A 24,764-nucleotide genomic window follows, 5' to 3' on the forward strand; every position below is an offset into this window, starting at 1 on the left:
AAGGTAAATGCAAAGGTCCCTAAGCTCAGGTAAGTGCCAGCAGCACAGAACATGGGCAGGGAATCAGGAGAAAAGAAGATGGGGGGGCTACTGGGGCATCTTTGGGGCACAGATCTTCCCTGCTAAAGGGCTGGGGTTGCCTTGGGCTGGTACTGAAGCCAAAAACATAATGTCCAACATTTCTGCCCTACTTCTTTAGTTCGGCTTTAGTTCTCCTTTGAGCATTCCCTCTTAATGTTTTCAATACAAACAAATATTAATATAAAGATGGAATTCAGTACATATTTCTAACCATAAGGTTTGTTTCCTAAATCTATTATCCTTTTACTTATATAACTCTAACCTTAAGATAACCCGTATAAATGTCTTTATATATATTAGCATGCAAACGTCACATATAAAAACTAAATATGAAGTTTGAGTTCAAATCATTTGACATGTTTTACAACCTAATTGTTCATGTACCTGAATTTCCTTTGAACAGATGCCTACACAAGAGCAGAAGTGGTGTATAGTTGGACCAGGGAACCATCTCTATCTGTTGTAGTAGCTGAAGATGGCTCTCGTTTAAATCAGTATGACCTTCTCGGTCAAACAGTGGCATCTGGAATTGTCCAATCGAGTACAGGTTTGTGCAGATTCCCTTCTATTCTTTCCCCACAAATAGATAACAGATTTGTCCTATTGACTGTTTAGCTTTAATACACTACCCCCTTCAGCTAACAGCTATAAGCTGGGTCATACAGCAAATGAAATATAGTGATTGCCCATTGGTCATTGTTATCATTTTTCAAGTTAATTAGGTTTGATAATTCCCTCTCTAACACCTGAACTTAAATGAAAAAGCATGATTATAAATTGTAAGAGATTGCCAATAGTTAGATGCCAATATTGTGTCTACTACTGAGAATTATTTATACAATAGCTGCATACTTACCCACAGCCTCACATACATCAAATTAGAAAATGTATCATCACTGTTTGTAAGCTACAGTATCCTTCAGCCAGTTCTCTATCCAAGTATAACTATCAAGTCAAGGAAAAATTCTGTAAATGAATCTGTAACCTTCTGTGTGGTTCTGGATTAGATGCTTTTTGCAAAACCTAAGACACATCCACCCTGCATTTATTCACATAATGTGGTTAAATATTAAAGATGATCTCTTTTTAAGGAGGCCAAGCCTTCCGCTACCTTTATTATTCTGAACCACCCTATATTTCAGCTAGTGGTAAAATATCCAGAAACACATGTGCTACATCCTACTGACGTTAATGGAAACCCCCTGACACTACAACTACTTGTAGTAACCAGTCTGAAAATGCTCTTATGCACATCTTCAGGCCAAGACCTGCCTGTAACTGCTGTGTCATACAGTCTCCATTTAGGTCAATGGAAGCAGCATGGTTGGTTTTTGGCTTTTTCTTGCCTGATGACAAACACTGAAAAAGGAACCACCCTAATTGCTGATAACTAGTGATAAGCAAAGTTTTTTGCCAGGCATGGATTCACTGAGAAATTCCGCATTTGCCATTGGCAATTTTTACGTGTGAATCACATAAAAAAAAGTTGTGGTCATGGCATAAAAGGTGAGGTTTTTGCAAACAAAAGTTGAAGTTGTGTCAAAAGAGTTGCACGTGGCAAAAAAAGCACGGTAGTCGCAATTTGCTAATTTTTCAGCCTTTCCCAAATTATGTTTTGTTGTTGAATCAACTTTAACAGTAAAGGGAATACATATACTCCCAACATCAATGCCACACTCATACCTTGACCAATGGCACAGTGACCGACAGTTACTACTGGCACATGTACTGTACATCTAGTAACCAATTACACTGTGGTTTTCAGTAACTTATGTATAGAGGTACTACCAACTAACACTCAGAAACTAGTGGTACAGTGAGTCTCAGTATCTATTGCCACATTTACTCCATGCATCTACTAACCAAGTGGCCCCCAAAATTATTGGCATAGTAACCCCTGGCAACTACTGGAGAACTGACTGCCAGTAACTATTGGCATGGTGACCTTGTTATACAGAGGCATAGTGATCCCAGTAAATAATGGTACAAATATTGTACCTTCTCACTGACCCAGCATTTCATGGTTGAGTGGCATTTCATGATACTGAGGTTTTAGACATGTATGGCATAATGGGCCCAGAAATATATGAGACAGTTATACCAGAACCTCCATATATCATTGGCCCAAGCAATATAGGATACAGTGCCCCCGACACAGCCTTACTTGTTTGTATGCTGCATTCACTCACCCCTAGTGATGAGCGGATTTGTCCTGTTTCTTACATGCTACAATTTTTTCTTATGCGCGCAACTTTTTTTCTTTCTCCAAATGCATTCAAGTTTATTCTCACTCCTACAGCACGACTTTTCTTAGGTGCGACAATTTTTCGGCATGGAAATAAAGGGCATTTTTTTCTTCGTGAATTTTTCGTTGCACCAAATTTTTGACGTGAGACTGTGTGAAAAAAAACTTGCTGATGGCAAAAAGGTGACACCTTAATAGTTCTCCTGATATTCAAAGCAAAAGAAGTAGTGCACCCACGCAGCACCTTCTATTAATTTAGTTTATTGTCATAAAAGCTACCCTAATACCAAGTGCATTGCTGCCATTGCCAATAAAAGAGAAACTTGAACTCATGATTCATGATAGCCCTTGCAGTGCCAAGGCAAAAATACACAAAAGTACTCTAGGATAGTTTAACTGGATAATTTAAGATGGCAAAATATCTAAAGTACCATAAAAATAACCAAATTACCAAAATAAGACCAAAATAATTTAGAGTGCATAAAGAACAGTAAACAGGGATGCATGTTGTTTAATAATAAACCATAAACAACATTTGTGCACCCATGCTTAATAACAAAATAGTCCATAAATTCTGCATTTGCTGAGTTTTATGTATTTTTGTCAAGCATGAATGATGGTGATTTGTGCAAGGAAATTAAGTCCATTCTTTTCACCATATATCTGAATGTACACCAGTATTTAAGATGGTAGAAAGTCCCAAAGTACACATAAAGAATCTCTGTTCATTATTAATAGTGGCATGTCATGTTCCAGTCTTACTTGGGTATTGGATTTCCTTGGTTTCTACCTTTTTTGCCCATCTTTCATTTGGTTAAATTGTTTAGAGAACAGAAAATCTATACAACTATTGGCAGCTGAGTGTTCTATATGGCTGGTAATAAACGGATAATCCAATATCTAACTCATTTAAATATTTTGCCTTATTGCCGGTAGACTTGTTCAATTAGTCAGGGAGAGCTAGAAAATACTATCATAGTTGGTGTCGAAATACAGAGCAAAAAAGAAATTGGAGTGCGCAACTTTGTAGCAATTGGTATGGGATCTGTTATCTGGAAACCCATTACTTTGAATTCCGGAAAAGCCATTTCTCATAGACTCCATTTTAATCAAATAATTCTAAATTTTCAAAATGGTTTCCTTTTTCTCTGTAATAATAAAACAGTACCTTGTACTTGATCCCAACTAAGATATAATTACCCCTTATTGGGGCAGAACAGCCCTATTGGGTTTATTTAATGGTTAAATGATTCCCTTTTCTCTGTAATAATAAAACAGTACCTGTACTTGATCCCAACTAAGATATAATTACCCCTTATTGGGGGCAGAACAGCCCTATTGGGTTTATTTAATGGTTAAATGATTTTTGAGTAGACTAAAGGTATGCAAATCCAAATTATGTAAAGACCCCTTATCTGGATAACCTCAAGTCCCAGTCATTCTGAATAAAAGGTCCCTGTGCCGATGTTAGTCTAGATTATTGTTACCACCAGTGATATTTTTTTTTTATTCTTTATTGAAGTCAAGAAATACAAGTATGAGACCTGTTATCCAGAATCGTCAGGACATTCAAGTTTTCTGGATAAGGGATCTATCTGCAATTTGGATTGCTAAAAAAATAGTTTTTGTGTGTGTTTTAGTACATCTGCCTCCTAATAAACCCAATAGGACTGATTTGCCTCCAATAATACAGGTACTGTTTTATTATTACAGAGAAAAGGGAATCATTTAACCATTAAATAAACCCAATAGGGCTGTTCTGCCCCCAATAAGGGGTAATTATATCTTAGTTGGGATCAAGTACAGGTACTGTTTTATTATTACAGAGAAAAGGGAATCATTTAACCATTAAATAAACCCAATAGGGCTGTTCTGCCCCCAATAAGGGGTAATTATATCTTAGTTGGGATCAAGGTAGTACAAGGTACTGTTTTATTATTACAGAGAAAATAGAAATGTTTTTTTTAAAATATGCTCTATGAAAGCCGTCACATAATTTGGAGCATTCTGAATAACTGGTTTTTATATAAGGCATCCCATGCCTGAAAAACCTATTAGTAAATTTCAATGTTAATTTTACCATCACACATAACAAATGCTAACATTTGACGCAGAGAATACAGCATCTCGGGATCCAATATATCAGTCTAAGCTAAAAGTGTCAGCTCCGGTATTCGTCATACAACTCCTGATTTTCAGATTCCTTAATGTACTTTTTTTTTTGCTCTGCTATCAAAATCATTGGCGAAATTGTCAGTAATTAGATCAAAATAGAAGCACAGCATGGTAACGCTAGCAACTGATGGGAAACACGTGATAGATTTGATGTGTGAAGTGTGATACTGGAGCTTCATGGCAGCAGGAAGAGAAAGAATAAAGTGGAGGGAGGAAGTGTGGGTTGGAGTGAATATTTCAAAGGGTCTGTGGATGCAAATGGATCACCATAGAGAGAGGGATGACACTGATTAGAGGAAGGACAAGAGAAATAGAAGGCAGGGCAAAAGGTTAATGAGAATGGTAAGATTGTTGAATGATAATTAATTTTTAGTAACAACTAGATTGATAATAAACAGTCCTATTAAGGAACCAATAGCTGGCCATTTGCATTTTATTCTGAAAAGAAAACATATAATGCCAAGAATATAGTAACAATAGCAATATAGTAACAATAGCATTCTCTCTGTTGCATGCATCATGTTAGTGGGGTGGTGGAAAGTATTCATATGTTAATAAAATGATAATAAGGGTAGGGGCAAAAATAAACAGACACATCCAGTAACTAATACTACTTCTAATAACAATAGTAATTACAATAACAACACATTACTGATCAGTAAAATAGTATTATCCAATGCCGCTCTAGGTGCAGGCCCTCAAGTGCCTGTATGGCACTACATTGCTAATACAGAAAACACAGTCCTGTCCCATTTGGTCAGTTTATCCATAATTGTAATGTAGGTTATGTTGAGTAACTAACTATAGGTGGAAGGATGAAAAAACAGCATGCTATGTAAAGAAAAGTCTACATATCAATGTTTAACTTAATATGTCTATTTATGCCTTATTTTGCTATTAACATTGTACAGGTATCGGACCCCTTATCCGGAAACCCGTTATCCAGAAAGCTCCGAATTACGGAAAGCCTGTCTCCCATAGACTCCATTATTAGCAAATAATTCAGAATTTTAAAACTGATTTCCTTTTTTTATGTAGAAATAAAACAGAACCTTGTAATTGATCCCAACTAAGATATAAATAATCCTTATTGGATGCAAAACAATCCTATTGGGTTTAATTAATGTTTTATTAATTTTTTAGTAAACTTAAGGTATGGAGATCCAAATTATGGAAAGACCCCTTATCCGGAATACCCTTGGTCCCGAGCATTCTGGATAATGGGTCCTATACCTGTACTATTAACATAAATAGCAACACATTCATTTTTTAACCTTGGCACAAGGAGCAAATGTGTGCACTGGGTAGTGTGGATCAGTCATGTTGGAATACTGAAAAAGCCATTGTGGGTAGTAGAACATAAGGGTGGATGTTTTGTGCACTTCCTTTGTAGTGTTTATATGTTAATCCACTCATTTTTTGAAACTTTCAAGTCCCTATAGCAAGCAAGACATTTTCACTGACTTTGGGCAGAGCATTTCCCATTTATGTTGATGGGAAGCAATAATCATTATGTTGATCCTAGAAATCACTGCAGAAGTCAAAGGGCCTCATGTGTTAAAGGCTCAAGCATCAACAGATGTATATATTAATAAATCTATGACTAGATTAGCACATTTCATAGCAAAGTGTTGCAGTTCTGAATATGCATATTACAGAAATATCTTTAGCTTTACATTAGTATGCTTTAACTTACTGTATAGGTATTGAATAGTGATGAGCACATTTTTTACCAGGTATGGATTCGCAGTGAATTTCCGCATTTCGCCATTGGCGAATTGTTTCGCAAAACCTCAGCGAAAATTTGCTGCAGAAAAATTCATTGTGTGGCCAAAAAAGGCACTGTCGCGTCAAATTGGGTGCGGTTGCATCAAAATAGACTCAGTCATGTCAAAATAGGCAAAATAGGTGCGGTCGCACGCACACAACAAAAAAAAAAAAGACACGGACAACAACAAAAGAAAAGACTTTGACAAAAAAGTTGTGTGTTTTTCACGGATTTTTCGTTGTTTTGCAAATTTTACTGTCGTTTTGCAAATTTTTGGGTGAAACAGGCCAGATTGGCTCATCACTACTATTGAACCTATTATGAAGAATTCTTGGGATTTGGGGCTTCCTGGGTTAGGGGTCTTTCTGTAAATTGGTTATTTAAGTGTAAAACTTTGCCTGCCAACAAAATAGTTTCTGCTGTATTGTCAAGGAAGTTACAGAATTCCAGAAAAGGTAGAATCCATGTTTTTGGAACATTAGCAATTTTCAGAGTATTATAGGTAACTCCATGCATTATTAAGTGCAATTTTTTCAATCACAGTGCTCCAGAATTTCAGTACAGAACAATTGCTCCCTCAGTGGTTTGCGGTAGACACAATAATGCTGTTATTCTGGGCAAAACCTGGTGATTTACACCAGTTGTTGCACTTTTCAGTCCCTTATTAACTTTCAGTGAACTGTTAACATTTTGGTGCAAAATATACATTCTAGGTATGGAGAGGAATACAGCGGTGCACTGCTCAGCAAAGAGGTGGAACACTGATCGACTATGGGTGGAGCATGCAAACCGAGCCCAGGTCAAGACAGGAGTTAATCCCATGGCTCCTTAAGAGCAGCAACTTTCTCCTTATGCACTAAGGTAGCCACAAACAGACACCACTCCTATACAGGAGCACAAGTATAACAAGCTCTCCTAGGTGCAATTCTGCATCATTTTTGCATCTAGTACTACAGCCGCCTTTTGTAGATGAGCCCTGCTATTTAGTAGCATTAGTGTATCTGTATGCCTAGATAGGAAGATGCACTACGCAGTATCCTTGCTAAAGGGAAACTCAAGCATCAGCACAGCTAAATGAGATTAAGATTATCTGAAATATCTTGAACGACTTTCACCTTTGACAGCATGATTTGTTTTGTGTTGCTGATCAGATCTAACGTCAGCATGTGCTTGGTGACAGCTATAAAGAGATCCATCAACAGCTTTCCTAACTTGCACTAGAGATACAACAGACTATATCCTTAAGGGATTTTCTGTATTATCAGTTTTGGGTAATTTTACAAAAATGATTATAAGTTATTGCAGTTTATAGAAGTATTACATTTTCCCTTTTAAGGAGCAATACACTGGCCCTCCTTCAGTAACAGGGACCATATTTTTACCCACAGTGCAGTGTTTTCCCAGAATTCCAACCTTGTTGCAGCAACTACCCTTCATTTTTGTAGATGTAAAAATAGGGGAAAAAAAGGCACATCAGCAACCTACGTTTTGCATTTATCAAAAATCTATGTTTTTTCGTCACGTCACAAGTAGATTACCAGTAGTGATGAGCGAATCTGTCCCGTTTCGCTTCGCCATAAAATTTGTGAAAAGGCAAGAAAATATTCGAATGTAAAAAATTTGCGAAAACGCATTTGTCGCCACAATTTTTCCGCCCGCATCTTTTTTTGTTTGGCCGCCCTTTTTTGACGCAACTGTGCCCTTTTTTGCTGCGAATCCATGCCTGGTGAAAAAATGTGCTCATCACTAATTACCAGTGCACAGATAATCCCACCACACAATGGACTCCTGCTAATTAAACAGACACCACAAAGGGTGTAAGAACAGGGTTGTATACTGGTAAACTAATTATCTACCTCACAAGGACTAAACATGGAGTAACTTCAATTTCTTTGTTTAGTGCAATAAATAAAAAACAAACATGTCTTTGTGATTAATGCAATAGTCAAAAAGTACTGCGTGCAAGCCCAATTCATTGAACTCATGTTGAACAAGGGGGTATATTGCACCTTAAATATTGTTCATCCAACATTAGCTACCACAATTAATTGGTGCACTAATATAATGTATGTAGACTAGCTTTACAGTGCATGTGGTATCTTAATGACACTATAATACAGCCACATTTTCTGCCTTGAGTTGATGCCAATAAATAGTAAATAAAGCCTAATATCTACTAGGAAATGAACATCACTGCACAATGCATTGTGGGTTATTTAGTTCCTGCATGCTGTCTGTAAACTGTGTAAACTGTGGAAAAGTTCTTACAATTTCTAGCGTGTTTTAGTCCCTCCTCCCCTGCCAGCATTTCAAATGATGTAGAAAGAAAAGAACTGTTTTGCAACTGGATTTCAGCATATAAAATTGTATTTATTCATATTTTTTGAAAGAAAAATTACACTGATAGGCTTATTCGGGGTTTCTGTGTTGTGTGGGGCTCTTTAACAAATTTTAGTTGAGAAGCCGGAGTTCCCTTTTAATGGTATGTATAGTCAGTAGTGGAGGGAATAGGGAATAGCAACAGACAGATAATGATTTAAAAAGTAGCAGCATTTGCAAATAACAAATAACTTCTGAAATGTATATTTAATGTATACTAAATAGTTTGCATTTCAGTTTTGAATCCCTTTACCATAGCCTAACCATGAGATCTAGACAAATGAGGGTTCTCTGGAAATCATTTACTGCAAAAATCTGTTTATGTTGTGAGGATTTGTTGTGCTAGAGTTAAGCTCAAAGTATTTCTCAATCTTGTTTCTGATGTTTAAATGGGGGAAGATTTATGCTAGCAAGAGGATTATTTTTCTGGCAACTGACGAGGCAGGGTTTTTAATTATGTTCTGGAATCAGTCGGTGAGAAAAATAGGAGATAATGAATCACATCAGTCCTTTATTCCAAGTATTACAACTCATTTAATGGCTATATTATATCTACATTTGAGAAGTGATGAGAAAATCCGTCCTGTTTCGATTCACCGAAACTGAAAAATTGTCAAAATGGTGAAAAATTGTCGAAATGAGGCTACTGCGCAACTTTTTTTTCGACGAGATTGCAGTGTTTTTAATGTACCCATGATTTTTTTTTTGTCAAGGCCACAACTTTTTTAATGCGGCCGCAACTTTTTTCTCACTCCAAATACAGTAAAGTCAATGGGTCATGGCGAATTTTAACAGCAGTTTTGCAAAAAATTTGCCAATGGCAAAATGCGGAATTTTGCAGCAAAACCATGACAGGCCAAAAAATGAGCTCATCACTAAAAATGAGTAGGGGTGAGCGAATTTTTTCAGCAGGCATGGATTCACAGTGAATTTCTGCATTTTGCCATTGACGAATTGTTTTGCGAAAACTCGCTGCAAAAAATTAATCGCACGTCAAAAACATGTTGTCCTCACGTCAAAATAGGAGTGGTCACATCAAAATAGATGCAGCCACAGCACATTGGGTGCGGCCGAGGCAAAATAGTCACGGTCATGTCAGAATGGGCGCGGTCTCATCATAATAAGCACGATCACATCAAAAAAAGTTGCGTGCAACAAAATAGTTTTGCAACACCCGCGGTTCACAAATTTTTCTGTAGTTTTCCTAATTTTTCGGCGAACCAAAACGGGACAGATTCACTCTTTACTAACAATAAGTATTATAGAATTTACATGGTCTGTCCCACTGAATAGCATTATGGCAATACTACAAAGTACCTAGAGAGCTTAAATAGCATACTCAGTCTTTGCTATATATATAAAAGAGTCCACACGACAGCACCACACAGCTGCCCCTGTGCACGGAATAACATATAGAGGTCTTGAAAAAGGTCCCAAAAGGGACCGAAACGTTGGTTGTACATGCAATTATAATACACTAATATTTATTTGAACCACAAGATCCTTGGTGCTGGTTGTGTTTGATTCGATATATATATATATATATATATATATATATATATATATATATATATATATATATTGATGATATGCTTATGAATTGAGTATAGGCATCAACCATTTCTAAAGCCTTTATATATATAAATTAGAGATAAGCAATGAGAATGTATATATACACTGTAAAATTAACCAGTCAGATCCTGCAATTAAAGCTTAAGCTAATGATGTTAATTTGGTGTTGGAAATTCAGTCATCGGTGCCGTCAATAATATACTGCATGGAGTTAGTTCAAGGGCTGGTGATTTAGTTGCATCTCATTTGTTACTTCCCTAATTATTTGACATTTATAATGATCTGTTAGCAACAGGGTTGTTCTGTTTAGGCAAGTTTCCTGCTCGATGTTGGTTCACATTAAATGCCTTTCCCAATATTAGAATGAATATCAGCTTTTATGGTTAAAGAGGCAGTCCATCATTATTTTATTTATTTGCTATGGCTTTTTCTAAAGAAGCTAAATTTATAGGGATTTTACAATGTCTTAATATCCCTGCAGCTGTTTTTCTTCTCTTTGTGGCAAACGTATCACTTCCCATAGGGTTCCTTTTGTGTTTATACTCCTATTTAAAGAACCCAGTGTATGGGCGGAGGAGTAATAAGATGTGGTATGATGTCCCTAGGGCAAGAACATTGGATTTCGAAGAGATGTACCAAAAGTTATAATAGGTATTCGTTTATACAGTTCTGCCAGACAGTATAAGTGTATAGGGGCCCTTTAAGAAGAAGAATAGTAACAAGTAACTTTTTAATTTGGGGAAATAAACAAAACTTTTGGTGTAGCCACCTTGGCTTGAAGGTAAATATAAAATAAGGGCACAGCAACCAAAGGAGTGAATCTGTTCTGTGAATTATTTAATATTCTATATCTCATGTATAATAGTTGGTTTATTCCATTCATTCATCTATCAGACTAAAATGGAGAACCATCTATAGAAATAAACTGGTATTCATTTCTACTACAGGAGAATATATTGTTATGACGACTCACTTCCACTTGAAGAGGAAGATCGGTTATTTTGTCATTCAGACCTACTTACCATGCATCATGACCGTCATTTTGTCCCAAGTCTCCTTCTGGCTCAATAGAGAATCTGTTCCTGCAAGGACTGTATTTGGTAAGTTGGGCCGAAGAGCTTATGAATAGAATATGTGTGTGTGTGTGTATATATATATAAAGTATATACTATATATATGTAAATGATATCCTTATAAACAGTGCTTATCAATATCATCAGTTATTATCTGTGCTTAATGATGTCATTTCTGTCACATGACCTGTATATAAGTGCTCTGCCTTTAGTTTTGTGTCTTAATATGATCAAATAACTCCACGATGACCTTATTTTTCACAATAGGGGCAAAGTATTTTCTATATATTTTGGTATTTTGTTTTACCATTTGAGAATATAAAACGGGCAAAAAATATTTTGTAATTGAACAAATTCCTTATAAATGTTTTTTTTCCATTTATAGTCATGAATATATCAATAATAAGTAGTAACATAATAGTAACATTCATATCTACGGGTTTATTCTCTATTCCATAGACATGCTACATTTTATTGCACATCTTACCTTAACCTAAGGAGCCATTTCTGTTGTTGGTCCATAATTCCCCATAATACAGAGAGCCCCACTTGTCAATTGTAAATATATAAACTCTTTGTAGAAGTAGTTGCATCTAGTGTGGTTCCTAGAGAGTGTGGAATGCAAACATGCTAAAACACAACACTAACAGAATACACAATGAAAACAAACAACTCAGTTTAGAGTGCAGAATATGTGTCTCCCCCCACTGACTATTGAAAATAAAGAAGTGTTTTATCTGGAATTCAGCATGGATCTTTTGTAGACTTTAACCTTGGGCTTGTAGCTGTCTGAATGCAATCAGTTTCATCTTGATAATGTCACTCAAACGGCAGCCAAAGAATTTATTTGACCTAAACCAGTCTCTGCAGGTGACGGTTTAGCTCTCATATCATCATCATCTTTTGTATAACAGAATTTTACATTATCAGGAGGCTTTTTCAGTATGAGGTTAGCACAGTGTGGCTGAGGAAAGATGTTCTTAGGAGGGGAAAAATGACAGTAAACCAGAACAAGTCATACCTATCCTAATGTGCAGTATTTAAATATTTCATAGAGCAAGTTGGTCAGTTTAATGAAAAGGACGGCAGAGGCAATTAGCCCCTTCTGCATTGCCTGTCAGCCATATCTGTGGGCTCTGTATCCCACCCTGTATATCGGTGATGCAACCGGGTGGTGTCACTGATGGTGATCTGACAGAACAGGGGGCAGGAGATCTTCCTGGGGAATAATGGGTGCCCAAAAGGATAACGTAAAAAAATTTGACAAAGGCTGAATTTAAATATAAAGCAATATAAGGGGTCATTCACAACTGCCTCCCATCCCAAATGCAGCACAGATGCATCTGTTGACAAAGAGGAACCCTGGAGCTACCGTCACCTCCAGACCAGGCAGTAGCTCTCAGGTTCTCTGAGCTCTGGCCCAGCTCATTTGCACCTAAAGAATAGGGCACATACATCACTCACATGCCAACCATTAGAAATTAAGTCAGCCATACTCTGATGCAGTTGCAACCAATTAGCAACAAACTGCATTAATTTTGATGCATGGCTTGATATTGTCAGACACAGCTCTACAACTTGTACATGCTGGCAGGGCTGCCATCAGAAATCACGGGGCCCCTCAGAACAGAATTTTCTGGGCCCCCATCCTTCTCCCATGCCCCGCTCCCCTCCCCAATGGCCCCCCCCATCAGTACAAAGGACACAGAGACATTGGTAGCCAGGGCCAACTAAAACACTGGTAGCCAGGGCCCCCCTAAAACATTGGTAGCCAGGGTAACATTTTGCATTGGTGCCAGGGCAGAGACCCCCTAAAACATTGCTAGCCAGCCCAGGGCCCCCTAAAACATTGCTGGTCCTCCCCCAGCATCCTCATACTATGGCCCGTTCCCGCTGCAGCATCCTCCACCTTCCCCGCAGCATCCTCCCCAACATCCTCCAGCTCCCTCCCAGCATCCTCCAGCTTCCCCCAGCACCCTCATCAGCATCCTCCCCGTGCTTCCTGTGGCGCTTCCAGAGGCGCTTCCTGTGGCTCTCCCTGCTCTCCCCAGCACCCGCCTTCTACATCCGCCTCCTCTGGCTGCATCCTCTTGTTATGCCCACCGGCTTGCCGCTGCATCCAGTTTTTATAAGGTTGCGCCCCATGCGTACTGACGTCACATGTTACCCACGGGGTGCAGCCAATTGATTTACCCGCTGACCACCAATGACCCAAGGGCCTGTAATTCTTTAAAAGGGCCCGTGCTTAAAAGCTGTATCATGGCCGGGCCCCCTTTAAAGCAACAATCGTCCGGGCCCGGGGCAACAGTCCCCCCTGTGCCCCCCTGATGGCGGCCCTGCATGCTGGTTGCACTCAAAATTGGACCTGAAATTACACTTGCAGTCATAAATGATCCCTATAATGTATTACAGACCCAGACTGGCAATCTGTGGGAAAATACATCATTATGAGGAAAAAACATGCTGGCTGTGCTCAAAATTGGATCTGAAATTGCCCGTGTGATCTTAAATTATCCCTATAATGGCCCAGACTGGTAATCTCTAGGTTCTGGCAAATGCCAGAGGGGGGCTGCTGTAAGGTGCCATAGACAGTTGCTATATATTGGGCTGGTGAGAAGCTGTTTGGGAGTCTCTGTGCTTGAAATGCCAGGGCCTATTTTGAGTCCCAATCCAGACCTGATGTATAAGATTTGACACCAGCAAATATGTAACATCTGAATGCAAAGCCTGGGCCTTCAGTTAGAGGTTAGGACACAAGGCACAGCAAAACACCTACAGACTGGCCCATTATTAAAGGACCATGTCCAAAAGCCTGCCTTAAGTCAACTCTTTTAGTACTGATGGTAGGCTCTCTACCACTTGTTGCCACATTAACACCAGCCCAACACAGATCAAAAGTAACTGGAAATGCAGAATGTACAACACCAGCGCTATTGTTTTTTTATGTGTGCTTTGTTTGCAATGTATGGGGTTCATTTCTATATATTGAGGAAAGAAGGATATTATAGACCACTGGAGGGCAGTTTGCAAAGCGCAAAACATGGATACAATGCACCATTTATTTGCATTTTGCATGCTGCCATTGAATTGTCAGTCACCCCCATTACTGCATTTGGCAACACTTTATTCATGAGGAGTGTGAGGCTGTGCAGGATAGTCATCTACGGTACTCTGCCTTCATGTTACAATGTGATAAAGTTGAAATGGGTTTATATGGGAAGTCCAACCAAAAACAAGATTTTTTTTACTGGCATTGGTATTACAAATTTACTGAAAATGCCCTATAAATCCCTCCCTTCCCTGACCCTCTTCGCTGCTGATCACCCTTGGGCCCACCTCTACTGCCTATAACCTCTGCCCATTTGCCAGCCCCATACACCTTTTCACCGCCCAACCAGCCCCCTTATGACAAAGCCCTGCCCCCAAATGACATCACCTCCTGCACCGTAACCCAAAAGCTTGTATTAGTCACAAAAGAATTTGGCAACCCTACTTGCTGTTTATATTCTCCGCACTTCTGGCTATAAAACAGGCCATACACAGAAAGATCAGTTCGCTTGGCAAACGAGTGGACCGTTGCCCCATTTGGCCACTTACATGTTAAGCCAAATTTGGCTGATGCAATTCATTGGCCTCCTATACAGGTCCATCTGGGGCAATGCAGTCCCCACCTGACAGGATTTTCGAAACCTGCCAGATAGATATTTAGCAGTGTTTCAGCCACATACCTGTTTGGGAGGCCATCAGGAAGGGCTCATACACCTTTACTCCTGAAACAATGTAGCAGAAGCCATCTGACCTGGAGGAGAAATTACTTCTGCTACATTGGGGCAAGAGTCAGAACCAGAGAACAGAAAGCGATAAAAAAAAAAAAAATACTACTTTCACTAGCAAATTACTTTTAAAAATAACTTAAAAACAATTTCCTATTTGTAGTTAATGTATATTGGAAAGTTGTTAAGATCAATTTTTCTTTCATTATTCTAAAAAAACAACAAAACAAAAGCTTTTGGGTGGACATTAATGGAAAAGTGCAAAAGTCCATCCACCTGACGGCACATGTTTCCACGCATTTTATAGCTGATATTAGCTCCATTATACAACTGTGAATGTAAAATTACCATCATTTCATTTGCAATAAACTTAATGAGCTCTGGTGTTAGCAGTCCCTTTGTTGCTGCTTTAGCAATGAAACTGCAATATAAAAGCAAATGTTTCTGAGAAAATACAAAATGCTCACATTGCAGTTCCAAATGACTGTATGCGGTGTTATGTAACTATCAGTGCCTGTATAACTCTCAGGTCCAGCATGTAAATCTGCCAGTTTGCTGTGAGCGTATGATGAAACTGCTGCATCATGACTTATGTCATGCCGAGAGAACAGCAACTATTATTTGAGTTGGCAGAAAAAAGGTTGCATTGTTTTCTGTTGGGTAAGATGCCCATTATGCCTCCACTGGGAACAATAAAACAGATTGCTAGCCAACTACAAATAACACCCACTACAACCAAGGCAGAATCTGAGAGCAACCAATCAGAATTAAGCTTTAATTGGCCTACTTCAGAATGAAATTGGAAGCAAATCCTTGATTGGATGCTGTTGGTTGGGTAAGTTTGCCAAATGGGAGTAAATTAAGCCAATGGCATAACTTAGGCTTTACAGATAACACTTATGAATCTATAGCCTAGTTTGTTTGTTTTATAGGAGATAATATAATATAAAGAGGAAACGCTAATCTAAATTTCCTTATCATTCGTCTTTATGTATTCTGGCTGCCCCTAGAATATGCAATTTATTTTGTCTTTTTACTATTTTTTTTAAAGTCTGGCAGGTTTGTAGCAGCTTTTTAAAATCAATGTAGTAATTTTAGGCGTTGATGTATGTTGATATAATTCCCCTGGGGCTATTTGCTGAATTAATGTTCCCTGAGATGGATGGAAACTTTGAATAGTCAGAATTCTCATAATTCTTCTTTTTCCCTTGGTGTATTGAGGTGTGTAGTGAAGCGCGAAACAAAATAGAAATGATCTAAGAATTTTAATGTCAATGGAGAAGTAGGATTAGTGGTGGCCAGATTGTGAGGATGCCCATTCTAAGAGGCCCTGGGCAGGGGGCCTGAAGGCTAGTGGGGGTGAGATTTAGGGGGCCCATTTACAAAACCTCAGTGAAGTATTTATGAGATAAAATGGTATTTTTTCTGACTAATCAAACATTTCGGAATGGCAACGATAATTCCGTTAAAATTCCACAACTTTTTTGTGGTTTTCGTTAAGTTCCACAAAAAAGTCGTACTTTTCGTAAAGACTACGAACATTTCGGAATTCATTCAAGCTTTGGTATCGTGACTATCTTTTCGCCAGGTTGGATCTGTCGAGCGCCATTGAGTCCTATGGGAGGCTTCCAAAATCATACATTGAAGGTCTCAAAGCCAGAAAGGCTTTTGTGCCGATTCCGAACGTTCGGATCGGAAAATTTTGTGACTTTCGGAAGGCAATTACGATATTTTTGTACAACTGATAAAAGCATTTTCATGACATTTTAGAACATCAGAAATTGTCGTGGTTACTCCGAATGTGTTCCATATCTTGATTTTAAGCCCTAACAATTCGGACTTAAGTGAATGGGCCCCATAGTGTCAGTGTCTGTTTGCTCTCCTGTTTACTCCAGAAAGCCCAACTCAAAACTTAATTAGGGTAAGATTTGGGATGATGAACATTTATTTTATGCCCAAAATATTTAAAAAACTATGGATTAGACAGCAAACATTGGTAAGAAAAAGGAGGGGGGGGGGGGGTCTCAGACCAAATGCTGGACCTCAAAACCCTCATACTTACAAAATTAAACTGTGGGTTAGGCCCTATGAGCAAGAGAAGGCTGCCTTACTCAGTCAAGAATAACTGAGGCTTTTAGATGGATTTGTATTTAGTCTAGGAGGGCACACAGCCAAAAAGTGTTTTTTAAGATACAAGAGGTTTAATTTTTGAAGACAAGTGCAAGACCAAAAATGCACCCCTTATGCAAAGCACCCCTATCCAGGATATAGCTGACCCGTCCTGTTCTTGCTGCCATCTCTGTTTTGTACTTGCTGCCTGCCAGGACAGTCCTCTGCTGCTTTCTAACGTGCCTGACATTAGGTGATGGGTAGGAGGCCGGAAGAGGGATCCCCACGGTCCTTAGACTTAGGCACAAAGTAGTCCGTTTACTATATGCTATTTTAGAGAATCCCTGACACTTCACTATTAGACTAAAGACAGAATTGGTAAAGTTTATTGATGACAAGCAACTGATCACTTGGTATTTAAATGGTTTGCTTGTGGTATGAATTGTTCAGTTGGTGGCAACATTCTGCTATTTAATTAATTAAGTACAGGGCTAATTAATTAATATTAGCCCTGTACTTACTGAGCACAGCTAAACCCCATTCATGTCACCACACACAAGGAGAGCCATAAAAAAGGCATATGTGGTTTAGGGTTGGCACCTCACCCCTGCAATACCCCTGTAATACAGGCCACATATTTAATGCAAATCCTGCATGGCTAGTTAGTGATTTACTTTCATGTGTTTCTTTTTTTTTTCCTGTTATTTATATGATGCCAACACATTTCCGCAGCGCTTTACAGAGATTATACTGTATATCTTTTACATTAGTCCCTGCCACAGCGGAGCTTTCAATCTAAGGTCCCTATGACATTCACACACTCTGGGGTCAAATAGTGCCCTGTCTGGGATTGAACTCAGGACCCCAGTGTTACCCGCTGAGCCACCGTACACACTGCAGACTAAAACGACTTATGTGCAGCCATGTAGCATGCATCCACATTAATTGCTAACTAGCCAAGTAGGATATGGATTCAATATGTGGCCGATATTAAAGGGGTGAAGTGGGAACCCTAACCCATTTTATGTGTTAATAACTTGAGCCAGGTTCCTGAGCACTGGGAAGCAATAATATTGCCTCTTACTGTATATTAGTTTGGCAATGTCTATTTATTCAATTAAATATACAGTGTTTTCATTGTAAACTAATTTGTGTTTTGCATAATGTCTATGAAGCTGCATACAAACAGCAAAACACTTTTACTACTGAGGAGAAAAAAGCTTTTGTATCACCAGAGCATATTAGATAAGGATTATAACAATCCTCTAAAGCACTTCTGTACTAGAGATAAACAAATCAGTTCTCTCGTTTTTTCTACTATAGAAAACCATAGAAAATCCTCTAATTCTCCTTAAAACCACTGAATTTAACACATGTGCACAATGTGCCGTTATTCACATTGGCAGAGCGCACGTGTGTACAGATTACATGGGAGAACGTGATCATTTTGCACATGGCAGGGGAGGAAGGATCAGCATGAGCAGCCTATTGGTGGCCTGGGAGGTTCCGTGAACGAAAGAGAACGCTGCTGCTTATCAAATAGCATTCTTACTGGAGCATTTTGTGTAGTTATTTATATATAAATAAATGCCTATGTGTGTATATCTTTGTATATATGCGTGTGTGTGTTTGTATAATGGTACAGTAACTGTGGTCGGACGTTGGAAAAGGCTAGGGGGGTGCAGGCACTTTGCGACATACTTATCAATATATATAGTAAGGCAAAATGTCAGCACTCACGGGGTTTGGTTGATCAGACGAAAAAATAACGAAATATCAGATAATGCAGAGGTGAGGTTTTATTGATCCTACGTTTCGGTTTCTTACTGGAACCTTCGTCAGGGATCCCTGACGAAGGTTCCAGTCCCTGGTCACTGGTGGCCCGGGGAGCGGCAACAGGCATCAGGTCTGGGCCACCGGGGCCCACCAGGTTTTTTCCCAGTGGCCCAGTTCGACCCTGCCATGGACAATACAATAGAATGCAAAGGCAATACACTGGTATATAGTTGTAGGCAATCATACTCTAGTACAGTAACCATTAGCAACCAATAAAATATAGTTGCAACTGAGCAATTATCATATCAGATATTTCAATAATTGTTCAGGGTTACTGCAATAGAGTAAATGAAACCCATGTTAATACACACAAGGGCTACATAGTCATAGTCACCTTTATTAACACGAGGACATAATAAAAATGCACGGTGCTGCTAATGAGATGCTCTTTTCAGTGCCGTTACAGAGTATTGGTATCAGTTCTGTTTTCCCGAAAAGACAAATTCTAACAGCTAATTATTCTGTTCCAACCACCATGAAATAAGCATCGGCATTCCTTTTGGAGGATTTGATTAGCTTGATAAACTATACTATAATTTCGGCAAGAGTGATTTATATATTTTTCTGCTCCATGACAGAAAATCCAGTAATTCTATAATGAGGAACCCTGTGAAAATACTGCAGTCGCTTTAATTTATTAATATCTGTAGTTGTCAAGGTAACTGGCTGATATGTGGTGGCAGAAAATCTGCAGATGCGAGTGAAACAAAATGTATGCGGTGTGTGTGTTCTGCTGTGTTATCTGTCTTGCCGTTTGACACCGAATTTCAAAACAATTTATGTTAATGGGCGCTTTGATGAATAAAAATGTATCAAAACCCAAATTCGCCCCAGGTAATACATCTGGTCATTCATGTTAACAACTGCTTTGATTGATGTTTAAAGGAGGATACTTAAACCTGCTAAAATGCAGGTTACTCACATAGGAAGAGAGGTAGAAATGTTTACAGATCCCATTTCTGTGCAAAGTATTAAACAGTAATAATATATATATTATATATTCATTTCTCTAATCTTTTATCATCCACAGGTGTTACAACTGTCCTTACCATGACCACTCTGAGTATTAGTGCCCGGAATTCACTTCCAAAAGTGGCCTATGCCACTGCCATGGACTGGTTCATTGCGGTGTGTTATGCCTTTGTCTTCTCTGCCCTCATCGAGTTTGCAACCGTCAATTACTTTACAAAAAGAGGATACGCGTGGGACGGGAAAAGCGTTGTTCCAGAAAAGGTGATGTGTTTTTGGGTTAACTACTTACACATATGGGAAAACTAGTGATGTGTCATTTCTTCCTCCTGTTTAAACTCTGTTTATAAAAAATGTGCACCTAATTCTGCATACTGTATATCTGTTTCAGTGTGCAGTTATTTCTCTTCAGGTTGGAAATGTGAGAAACCATTTTAAAAAGTAGGTGAAGTGTGGTGGAATAATGAGTGCAGAACTACAACTAACTATTATTGTAGCATTTGGGGCAATGTTGGTACATCAGGCACAAGGTGCAGTGCGTTTGGGTTCATGGGTCAGCATTTATTAAAGGAACAGTAACACCAACAAATGAAAGTGTATAAAAGTAACTAAAATATAATGTGCTGCTGCCCTGCACTAGTAAAAGTTGTGTGTTTACTTTAGAAAGTCTACTATAATTTATATAAATAAGCTGCTATGTAACCATGGAGGCAGCCATTCAAAGGAGAAAAGGCACAGGCACATAGCAGATAACAGATAAAACACTATTGTATTCCACAGAGCTTATCTGTTATCTGCTATGTAACCTGTGCCTTTTCTCCTTTTTTACAGCTTGAATGGCTGCCCCCGGGGCTACAGAGCAGCTTATCATATACATTATAGTAGTGTTACTGTAGCAAACACACCAGTTTTACCAGTGCAGGGCAACAGTGCATTATATTTTTATTACTTTCATTTTTTAGTGTTACTGTTCCTTTAAGGTGCAAGGAGCTGTAGTGTCAGTTTACGCCTGCACAGCGAATAATATATATACAGATCTAGCAGTAGAGTAATAAACAATATTGTGATCTAAGAAATAAACCAATTATAAGGGTTTGAACTTGCAACCTCTCTACTTATTATAACATAACTTATTAGAACTATACCCCTGTTTGTGTTCACATCTTGTAAAGCACTGCATACAATTTTGGTACAGGTATGGGATCCCTTGTCGGGAAACCCACTATCTAGAAAGCTCCGAATTACGGAAAGCCTGTCTCCCATAGACTCCATTTTAATCAAATAATTCAGAATTTGAAAACTGCTTTCCTTTTTCTCTGTAATAATAAAACAGTACCTAGTAATTGATCCCAACTAAGATATAATTACCCCTTATTGGGGCAGAACAGTCCTATTGGGTTTATTTAATGGTTAAATGATTCCCTTTTCTCTGTAATAATAAAACAGTACCTGTACTTGATCCCAACTAAGATCTAATTACCCCTTATTGGGGCAGAACAGCCCTATTGGGTTTATTTAATGGTTAAATGATTCCCTTTTCTCTGTAATAATAAAACAGTACCTGTACTTGATCCCAACTAAGATCTAATTACCCCTTATTGGGGCAGAACAGCCCTATTGGGTTTATTTAATGGTTAAATGATTCCGTTTTCTCTGTAATAATAAAACAGTACCTGTACTTGATCCCAACTAAGATATAATAATCCTTATTGGAGGCAAAACAATCCTATTGGGTTTAATTAATGTTTTATTTATTTTATAGTAGACTTAAGGCATGAAGATCCAAATTACGGAAAGACCCCTTATCCGGAATACCCTTGGATAACGGGTCCTATATACACAAATAAATACATTCATACACCCCATTGTACATCTTCACTTACTCACTGAGCTACAAGAGCACATGTACGGTATGGGTTTTATTTTAATATATAACCCTGCATACTGATATTTATATATGCACGGTATGAGGAACCAGAGAACAAATATTGGTGTTTCTCCTATAGCTTTTAATTTAGATAATGATAATTTTCACCAGTAATTCAAAGGCTGTATCCATGTGAATAGATCATTACCATTCTTTATATTTAAATAATCTGTGACTGTCTGTACATTGTTCTAGTCTCCAGAGCTAACACTTCATTAGCAGAGAAGCCAAATGTGACACTGGAGAAGATCAAAGGCAAGCACGTTCACAAATGTGCCTGTCTTGGGTTTTACAATGTGTACTGAGTGACTAAACTCACTAGGAGCATCTAGTGGTGACCTTTTCATTACAGTTTGGGTTAACTAAATTAGTTATCTTGTGAAATCACAACTGGTTGTAACCAGACACCTTTTGGGATACCTGGCGCTTTATCTGTATCTACTTTACGCATGCATACGCATGGACCCTTCCATCTACGGAATAACCTTAATAAGAAGCATGTAGGTCAATGACACTGTCCTGCCACACACATGGCAGACACATCTTGTTCCAAAAAGCATCCTATTCAATACCAAGCCCAAATCTTTGCTTCTCCAAAAATGTGTGCAAAGATTTGAAGGCTGCAGTTCTGGCCCGTGGCAGTTGTGCTGGAGTTCTTGCTATATTGTGTTTATAAAGAATTGCTGCTGCACCACTCTTTTTTACTGTGCACTCCTTTGATCAATGCACTGTAAGATGCCAGATGAGTTGGACAATAGCTCCTATTTACCAGAAGAACCAGAGAAGTAAGGCTAAGGAGGGCTAAAAGGAGCCAAAGGGCCTTTCCACTGTTCAATAAATGCAGTAAATAATAAATGCCTTCCAATAGAAAATAGGCACATGATTTTTTAATCTTTTTAACCCCCTCGCACTAACATCTCTTGTTCTTCCCTTTGGTTTCTCTCCAAGTCTTACCCTTTAGAATCTATGTTGCTATATCTTGCATTGATGAAGATTAAAACAGGCAAGTTTGGATGTATGGCTCTGAATCTTAAGGTTGTATCTACTGTATGTGGATGGATAGGAACCTCACAGATTCTTTGAGCTTCAATATAAAAACAAATATGTGGGGAGTTTAATCAGTGCCCTAATTTTGCAGACAAGTCTTTTCAAGGAATATTCTATAAACTGATAGTTACCTAGTAGCAGAGATAAGGTAGAATGCAAAGCCCATTTGTAGTGGGGAGAAAGTTGGTATCTATTTGGCATCTGTAATACTGTAGAAGACCATGGTTTTGCTCTAAAGAAGACGACCAAAGAAAAAATCAATTTGTTTTTATTATTTTCATTTCAAGATAAATGTGCTGGGGCATATTACACTTGTATGTCATGTCATTATAAGAGCAGACTTATTTTGAGCAATAATCTACTAGTTCTACTAGACCTAAATTAAAAATATATTTATATTAAAGGGCTGCCAACAACAATAGCAAATACTAAACCTGTGGGGGAGGGACAATTTCCCAGGAGCTTATTTGCATTACACATCCACAAGATCCAGTTTTCCTAATAGGTAAGGCCATTTTTTATGCACATAAAAATTCCAGACAGTTGGTCTACAAAAGGGCACAGCAGTAAACCTATCAGAGTGACTGATGGCGGAGAGCAGTGGCTTGCAATGTGCTTACATACAGTTTAATCAATTAAAAGGGAAATATATTCTCCTACTAAATAGAAGTTATCTTTCTGTATTTACACTCAAAAGGACAGTGTCTGCATATTATACCCAGGCATGAAGTAGAAACTGTAGGATTGCTGCCTCAGCAGAAGCTTATTCCATAAAATATAATACTGTGAGCACTCCTGTTGATTATAATGGTATAATTCTTGTGTAATGGAGAAGTTGTAATATTTTGGATACATAACGTATATGTCCATCCCATGCCATGATGCAAGCAAACATTGCACAAATCTATGTTAAACATGATCCTGTTTGTTGCATAAATTTTACTGTGAGAATTAAAAAACATTTGCTAATTTAAGTACCACAGTTGCGTTTAGACAAATTTCCCCACAATCGGCTGTGCATAAAACCCTATTTATTAAAGGTTCTTGCATCAAATGAGCTCTTTGCACTTCCATATAGTTGCCCTAGATGCCGCTAAGCCCTTCCTTCCTCCCTTTCCAAATAGAACACAGTTGCAGTTATTGACACAGCAGAACCCTGGTCACCACCAGGCAGTACTTTGCCTTCATTTCCCACTTTCATTGCTTCATTTGTCTTTTCTTGACATGCATCCCACTAAATCCCTCAACCCTTTTCTCCTCATAACCATTTACCTAACCAATTAAAACCTGACTTCCACCATTATTCTACCCATCCATACCTTCACTCAAACCAGATCCATGCCCCTCTACCCTTCCCACCTTACATTACATTCAACACCAGTATTAAATATTAAATATCCATAACATTAGTAATTCCTGAGATGTAAATTTGAAGGCATTTCAGCACAAAGTCCACATACATTCTTCTTTAGAAGATTTAGCAAAGTTTATCTCATCCAAAAAGTCTCTGTTACTAAAAAATCTCTTCCCAGGGTTTAGTTACGGTCAGAGTAATTTTAATTTAATCCTCTACCTCCTCTTTTATTAATTCCAGCTACCACTCTGATCCTGCTTGCTCTCCCTTCTCTTTCAGCAAACCTATTACTTACTTCTCTCTCAATGTCTCTTTCCAGTTCCCTTCCTGTTTCTCTGTCTCTTTATTACATTAAGAGCTTTTGCCATTTACCAGTGGATCATAATTTCTCATTTTCCCTGCATTGCACAGATTTATAGCTCATACAAACCATTAGCCGCATTATCTTAAGCATTT

General features: G+C 38.4%; 1 protein-coding gene across 1 annotated transcript in view; it reads left to right on the forward strand.

Annotated features, from left to right (window-relative positions):
- The window catches only part of gabra1 (gamma-aminobutyric acid (GABA) A receptor, alpha 1), a 96,167-nt gene that overhangs the window by 58,899 nt on the left and 12,504 nt on the right, over window positions 1-24,764 (forward strand). The window contains exons 7-9 of the mRNA XM_031898734.1: window positions 485-628; window positions 11,168-11,320; window positions 20,042-20,244. Of these exons, the coding sequence (XP_031754594.1) occupies window positions 485-628; window positions 11,168-11,320; window positions 20,042-20,244 (500 nt within the window). The remainder of the gene's footprint in view (window positions 1-484; window positions 629-11,167; window positions 11,321-20,041; window positions 20,245-24,764) is intronic.

This window comes from Xenopus tropicalis, chromosome 3, assembly GCF_000004195.4.
Source record: "Xenopus tropicalis strain Nigerian chromosome 3, UCB_Xtro_10.0, whole genome shotgun sequence".
In the NCBI taxonomy this organism is placed as follows: domain Eukaryota; kingdom Metazoa; phylum Chordata; class Amphibia; order Anura; family Pipidae; genus Xenopus; species Xenopus tropicalis.